Source organism: Colobus angolensis, unplaced genomic scaffold (assembly GCF_000951035.1).
Source record: "Colobus angolensis palliatus isolate OR3802 unplaced genomic scaffold, Cang.pa_1.0 Scaffold5, whole genome shotgun sequence".
In the NCBI taxonomy this organism is placed as follows: domain Eukaryota; kingdom Metazoa; phylum Chordata; class Mammalia; order Primates; family Cercopithecidae; genus Colobus; species Colobus angolensis.
The window spans coordinates 33,423,614-33,431,340 of NW_012118487.1; the positions used below are offsets into that span (position 1 = coordinate 33,423,614).

Genomic DNA, 7,727 nt, shown 5'->3' on the forward strand with positions numbered 1-7,727 from the left:
GCCAGGATGGTCTCGATCTCCTGACCTCGTGATCCGCCTGTCTCGGCCTCCCAAAGTGCTGGGATTACAGGCTTGAGCCACCGCGCCCGGCCACAGACACTGTTTTGAGTTACCATTTCCAGAGACTTCTTACATGCTTTCCTACCTTCCTTCGAAGCTTACAAAGGTTGGAGGAAGACTGAAGTCATCTTTATTAGTTAACATCAGGTGTGAGCTGAGCTCCTTCTATGATGCTTTCAGGACTCTGAAGGGCAGTGGGGCTCAATTATCCTTTATAAAATGGAGCACCGTACACTGCTTTTTGATTTGGGTGTGTTGCCTTTTACAGTTTTCCTGATCTCTCCTTCACTATCAGAATGGCATGTTTTGCCCCCTTCCAGGCCATTCCTTTTTTTGGCTTCCAATTTCCTATTTGTTTCTTTTTTATTTTATGTTTTTGAGACAAGCTCTCGCTTTGTGGCCCAGAATGGAGTACAGTGGCACAATCATGGCTTACTGCAGCCTGGACCTCACAGGGTAAATTGATTCTCCCACCTCAGTCTCCCAAGTAGCTGCGAGCACAGGCATGCACCAACATGGCTGGCTAATTTTTAAATAATTTGTAGGGATGAGGTCTAGCCGTGTTCCCCAGGCTGGTCTCGAACTCCCGGGCTCAAGTTGTACTACCACCTCAGCCTCCCAAAGTGCTGGAATTACAGGCATAAGCCACCGTGCCTGGCCAATTTCCTATTTCTTATTTGATGGGAGATAATCAAATTTCCAAGATTGATTTATTTACTCTGAAATAACTTGAGTAAATAAATCTAGCCTGAAGAGCTTACCAGGGAATGAAACTCTAAAGCTTTATTTTGCTCTTACCCTGAGTTGTTTTAAGATGTTTGCTGCTTACTTTCTGGTTCTCAGTTAGGGAGTTCAGGTTTTAGCTTTGCAAGTTACGTCTCAAATAATAACCTTTAGATAAGTGAGGTGCTACTGCAAAGTAAAAATGGGTTTCATGACTGCTTCCACCATTTTAATCTTTTGGGTATATGGGTGATGATAATCTCCATCCCTTTATTTACAGTGATTGACAGCTCTGAGTCGCTAGATTATTAAAAAGTGGCTTGATACGAATTAATGCTTGCTGACAAAACAGACAAATCCACAAATATTAGTGACTAACATTATCAAAGTATATTTCTCTCTCAAGCAGAGTCTGATGTGATGCAACTTGGCTGTTTCTCCTCCGTGTGAGAGAGCCAGGCCTGGGAGTGACTTACACGACTTCCACCAATGTCACATTAGCCAGGGCTCAGCCATGCAGCCTCAGATGTACTGCACAGGAGGCAGAGAAATGTAGAGGAGCCGGGTATGCCAGTGCCCACTGATAGTTTCTTCCATGGATTTCTAAAAATGAAAGTCATAATAGGTGCCAGGTTGGACTAGATGACTTCTAAGATTCCTTCCACCTGGAACTCCCTGAAGATCTTGGTATGAATAGTACAACTTGGCTCCATTGGAAGGAAAATAAGCAGGGTGGATTCATTATGACTGTTTTGACTAAAGCCTGTCTTTAGAGTTGTTTCTATCATCGTGAGATGATTCTTCTATGAGGTGTGAGTTTATCCCATTGTTATGACTGCCTATGTGGCAGATCCATTATGGTGAGCTGAGCTTGGCTTACATGTAGGACTGCACCTCCAACAATTGCAACAAACCTTTCCAGGTTGCCAAGTATTGCTGCAGACAGCATTAAATTGTGCTGACTAGAATTTCTGGAAATTCCAGCCATCTAGCCCCTCAAGATTTGCAAAAGCTTCTTAGTCACTGGGTTCTCTGGTAGCCTCTCCAAGGCAGCTGTATGAACTTCCTGTGTTCCATATGCCTGTAGCTGACTTACCCCCCTAATTTCCATAAGAGATTCAAAGAAGCGTCTTCCTTCTTTCTACTCTCTCAATCTTTCTTTATACCACTTTGCAAAAAACCAGCTCCCCCATCTTGCCTTTGAATCTCATGACCCCTCCTGTGTTCCAGGGCTTTGTTAATGACATCACATACATTCCTTATAACTGTACCTTCTTTCTGTTGCTATCTAGAAGTTTTCCTCCTTTACAGCTTATATCTGCTCAAGTTGCCTTTGTCAAAAATAAACAAAAACAAAATGAAATACAGGAAAAACAAAGTCTTTCCTAGATTTCCTGTAAGATAATACCACGTCATCTGATAAAAACAAACCCTTAAACTTCAAGTTGTCTTAGTGGTTACTACACATCCCCAGTGTTTGGGGTCCTTCCACTCTAGTTGCTGCTCCTGCTGGCACCATGGTGCTGGCCACCCTCCCCTCTCCAAGTACTGGCTGAACTCTTATATTCTTATGCCCAGAGGAGACCTTTTCAAAGACTTTAAGCATGAGACAGAACTGAGGGAATTAATGCAGAGGACAAGAACCATTAGCAAACTGAGATAGATAACCTCTAGCTGCAAAAGGTTTTTACAACATTGTACGTACTCATCTGGACTTCCTAATAACTCAGTCCCTGTCTGTCTTAGGTGGAGAGCCTCTTCTTAACAATCCACCCCTCAGGAGTTCCTTTCAATCTCTTACTGCCTTCTTGGTCAAGGCAGAGAGGGAATTCCACTCTGCAGACACCCAGAGGTTTTCCTCCAGTTCTCGTGTTTGGTCTGAAAGATTCCATTTTCGCTCAGATAATTGTCAAAAAGATTAACTTCAACCTCTAGACAAGATCTCCATCCTCCACCCTACACTAAGTCTGATGTTAGCTGCATTCACAGCTTTTATCCTTATAACCAGATCTTAGTCTGTACTAAGTATAACTCCAGCATTGAGACCTGAATTACATGTGATACCATGAAGAGTATTCTTTCATACTCCTTCAAATACAAGTACTATATTTATTCATTAATTCATTTATTTATCCAAACAACAACATTCATTGAATTCAATAACATTGACTGAGTTCAACAATATCCAACCAACAAATAGTTACTGAGTATCTATTACATGCCAGGAACTGTTCTTGGTGCTGGGGACAGCAACGAGCAAAACAGGCAAGGTGCTTGCTAGCAGAGCTTATGGTGCTGTGTGCTCCATCTCCTTCCCTTCTCTGTCAGTCCTTGTGAATCAATGACGTGCCCGGCTCCCACTTGCTGATCGTCCCTTCTCCATGTGTTCTGACCTTCTCCCATCACTGTACTAAATTCTGCCTCTCAAGAGGCGTGTATCTCTGTTCCTTTCAAATCCAGTGGGCTTTTCTTAGTCATAACCTCCCTCATGCTCTCTGAAGCATTTTGGACTGCTGACCACTTCCTCTTTCTTGCATACATCTTTTTCATTGCCCATTGTCTCCTTACATTCTGCCTCTCTCCTGACAATTCCTCTTTTTCTTTTTTTCTCTTGTGCCGCCCCACACTCAATGTGGTAGAGGCATTCCCAAAGACTCTGTCTTCCCCTCACTTCTTGCCTTTCTATAATCTCTTCCTGTATATTCCCAGCAGTTCATTAAAAAAAAAGTTCATAACACCACATGGATGTAAGGATTGGAGATAACTGGTATTTCATGGTAGAAAGTAGTATATAGAGCTTTATAGGTGGGAAAGTTTTCTTTATTCAGTAGATCAGGGATTCTCTGTTATATATATTTTTATTTACAACCTGTCATGGATGCATTCCACTGTAGCTGAACATTTTGTGTGTATGTAGGAATGTGTAATGCGTTTCTGGGATGATCTTCTCCAAAAGAGAACCACTTAGGATGGACTTCAGAAAGTTGTGATCAGTAAAATTTTCCTTCTCTGAGGATTGAAATCTTACAATAAATTGATTTCACTAACAACCAAACTCCAGATGTCTATCAATGGTCCCTTCATCTTTTAAACTATAAATTACAAGTGATCAACTGTGGAAGTAATTTATATTTTCATAGCCCATTAGGGAAATTATGCTAAATCATTTTTACAAATGCCAGATTATTTGAATCTTACTGAATTAAAATATTCATTTAATCGAAATACGTGCTTTGTAGTGAATGTAGATCAGGTAAATATAATCGTAAATATGAATTAATTGAAAATCTACGTAATCCATGGGGATAGGAGGAATTGGAATAATCACGGTGTGTCTGGTTCTTGTAGTGAAGTAATGGGAGGCCATTTTGGAGACATGGGAGATGTCAGTGTTTGAGCAAAGAGTTTGGCCTTTATTATTATGGAAATACATGGGAGATATGGGAGGTTTGTGAATAGAGCTTGACATGTGAAAAGTAACATTTTAGGAAGAGTCATCTTAAATTAGTAGGAAAAATAGAAAGAAGCAAGGAGGGAAATCAGGTAGGAAAGTTCTGAGTCTCTTGTAATAACACATATTCAGCTACGTGGGCCTGAATTAGGGGAATGGTAGTGAAGCGTAAGAGGAAGGATGGCCTTAGAGGCATCACAAAGGAATAATTGGTGCAACTTGTATAGATGTGAGTGAGAAAGTGGTGGGAGGAGTAAAAAATGGCACCATGTTTTCTACCTGGATTAGTAAGAAAAATAGGAAAAACTGGAGGTGAGAGTTTTGGGGGAAACATGCTGGCTTTCTTGAGTTTTTGATTTGAGTGTGAATTAATGGCCAGTAGTCTAGGAAAATACGTCTTGAAGGCTATTTAGAGCTTCAGAACTACTAACAGGAGAGAGTATAAGGTTGGAGACATAAACTTGGAAGTTACTCATGTGGAAGTGATACTTAAAGCTGTGAAAGTGACAGTGAGGATAATGAGAGAAGAGTTAATGGCTAAGGACGTTGGCTGGGACAAGGGTCTTGAGACTCATATGATGTTGGGGGGAAGGTCTCTGTGATAATAATGCTATGTGCTTGTATTCCTGAGCCTCAAGGACTACAACCCAGAGAGATGGTTGGCATCTTACTCTATTTTCTGAGCTCCTCAGCACAGCTTCTGAGATATTCAGCCTCCTGTGCCACAATCCCAGGCATTAAGGCACTCATTGTTTGGATCTGACTGTTTCTCTCCCCTCTTCTTCCTGTTTCCTATGGACCATCTGGTCAGTCCCCATGTGCAGTGAGGACATTGGCAGCCTGTTTTAGTCATTGTTGTCCCCATTATAACTCTTGTCATCCAGGCAATTTGGTCTCATGTTTCTTCAGTTGACCCAGTTTTGATGTCCTTATTGTTACTTCCTCTCTAGGAACTCTATCCTACAGCCATCCCCTGTAATCTGGAATCATTTAGAACAACCCCACCTCTTATGTCTCAACTCAGTCTCTGATCACAGCTTGCCAGCTTTTCCGCTTTCTCAGCCTTTGATTTGGTTTGCATTTATTTTTTAATCTAGATTTTTTCTAGACTTCTTGCTCTTTCTTTTCTCTTCTTGTATATCACCCCCCTCCTTGCTTTAGTTCCTTCTCTGTTCAGTTGTAATTCTTCTGTGCACCAAACTAACCCTTCCTCTTCCATACTTGCATACATATCACTAACAGTAGATCTCTCCAACTATATCTCCCCCTGCCCTGCACACTCTCTGAAACACTCAGACTACAGGGGACTGCTGGAGTAATTCAAAGTGATAATAGAGTCTACTTAGAGTAGAATTTAAGTATGGTATTTTAGTATCAGCCAGGCCCTCAACTCTGTTGAGTAATTTTGTTGTATTCATCTCAGCATCTCTCCCACAACCTCATTTGCTTTAAGCATCATAGCCTGCTGCCTTTACTCTTTACAGGTAACTATGCTTCCTATTCAGCAAAGGCTAGTAGTTGAAAACTTGCTAGTGTTTTTGCCTGCCACCATGAGGCTTTTTTGTAAATGCACCATCCAATCCCTAGGGACTAGGTGATTCTTCTTTGTCCAAATCAAACTCACCCATTCATATTCCCCCATCCATCTATCCATCCATCCAACAATCCCCTCTCCCATGTTCTTTGACATGGATTCTCAATCACTCCATTTCTCCTATATCTTTTACCTCTACCTCTATACTTACATCTTCTCTTAGCATATAATGTGATTCTCTCATAGTTTGTGATATTTAAAAACTAAGTATGTGAGGGTCTTTTTTGCTCACTTCTTTCCTCAATGTCCTGTAGGAGTTGATGTCTGCTACCTGTTGGCCCATTTTTTTCCCCCAGGCCTTTCCTACTCAAAGAAGAGTTCTGGAAACTTGTGCTGCTATCTTTTTCAATGTCCGATGTCTCTTGATGATGGACTCAGTATTCTGTTTTAGTTCTTGAGGAAAAGTGGCCTTCTTTCTCATCTGTTAGTGTCAAGAAGTTGTGAAAAAAATTTAGCTGCTAAAGTGTAAGAAATGACATATGGAATTTATTGTAAGAAATGACATATGGAATTTATTTTTGCTCATTTCTTAATGTTATACACTGTAATTGATGGAAGCCATTAACGAATATGTTTCATATGAGAATAAATGGTTGAATCAATCAAAATAGTGTATTCCATTGAACAGGCAAAAGTGTCTTAGTCTTGATTATTGTTTAAATCATCTTGCTACTCTCACTTTTTACTGGATGGTTTTTGGGCATATTAATCCTACCATGTCTGTGCAGTAAGGCATTATGTCTTCCTTTCTCAATATTTCTGTTTTGAATTTCCTTTTTTCTTTTTTTTTTTTGAGATGGAGTCTTGCTCTGTTGCCCAGGCTGGAGTGCAGTGGCCGGATCTCAGCTCACTGCAAGCTCCGCCTCCCGGGTTTACGCCATTCTCCTGCCTCAGCCTCCCGAGTAGCTGGGACTACAGGCGCCCACCACCTCGCCCGGGTAGTTTTGTATTTTTTAGTAGAGACGGGGTTTCACCGTGTTAGCCAGGATGGTCTCGATCTCCTGACCTCGTGATCCGCCCGTCTCGGCCTCCCAAAGTGCTGGGATTACAGGCTTGAGCCACTGAGCCCGGCCTGAATTTCCTTTTAAACAGCCCAGGCTGTTACCTTCATTTCAGGCTTTATCACTTCCTATAAACATGCAGATCTCAGAGTCCACTGATGAAGTGTGTGAAAGCTCCTTGGTAGAGAAGATGGAAGAGGTTTGCTCATTCTCATTATTTCCAGGTGTCCTTCATTTGGACAGAAGACGAGTAATCCCACGAATAAAAGCTTGCACTGCAGAGTCAAACAGACCCGAGTTTAAATTTCAGCTCTGTTACTTAATAGCTTAACCTCAAGTAAGTTCCTAAACCTTTGTAAGTCTCAATTTTGTCATGTATAAAATAGGGATGATAATGGGATTCACCTGGTAGGGTTATTGTGGAGACTAAATGAGGTGATGCATATCCAGGACTCAGAGCATTGCCTGGCACATGGTAAACTCCCAGGAAAGTTTACCATTATGTGTAATTTCACTTGAGTGTCATTAAACTATGGAGCTAAGAGGGAGTGAGAAAAAGAAATGTCAGGCTAGGCATGGTGGTTCTTGCCTGTAATCCCAGCACTTTGGGAGGCTGAGGTGGATGGATAGCTTGAGCCTGGGAGTTTGAGACCACCCTGGGCAACAGAGCAAAACCTCTACAAAAAAAAAAAAAATTAGCCAGGTGTGGTGATGTGCACCTGTAGTCCCAACTACTTGGGAGACTGAGATGGGAGGATCCGTTGAGCCTGGGAGGTCAAGGCTGCAGTGAGCCATGATTGCACCACTGCACCCCAGCCTGGGTGACAGGGCAAGACTCTGTCTCCAATAAAATAAAATTAAATAATAAAATAAAGTAAAAGTCAGTTCTTTCTTTTAA

General features: G+C 41.5%; 1 protein-coding gene across 1 annotated transcript in view; it reads left to right on the forward strand.

Annotated features, from left to right (window-relative positions):
- The window catches only part of LOC105524467 (protocadherin-16-like), an 8,069-nt gene extending 5,897 nt beyond the window's left edge, over window positions 1-2,172 (forward strand). Inside the window, exon 2 of the mRNA XM_011959765.1 lies at window positions 2,095-2,172. Within this exon, the coding sequence (XP_011815155.1) occupies window positions 2,095-2,172 (78 nt within the window). The remainder of the gene's footprint in view (window positions 1-2,094) is intronic.
- The last annotated feature ends 5,555 nt before the right edge of the window (window positions 2,173-7,727 follow it).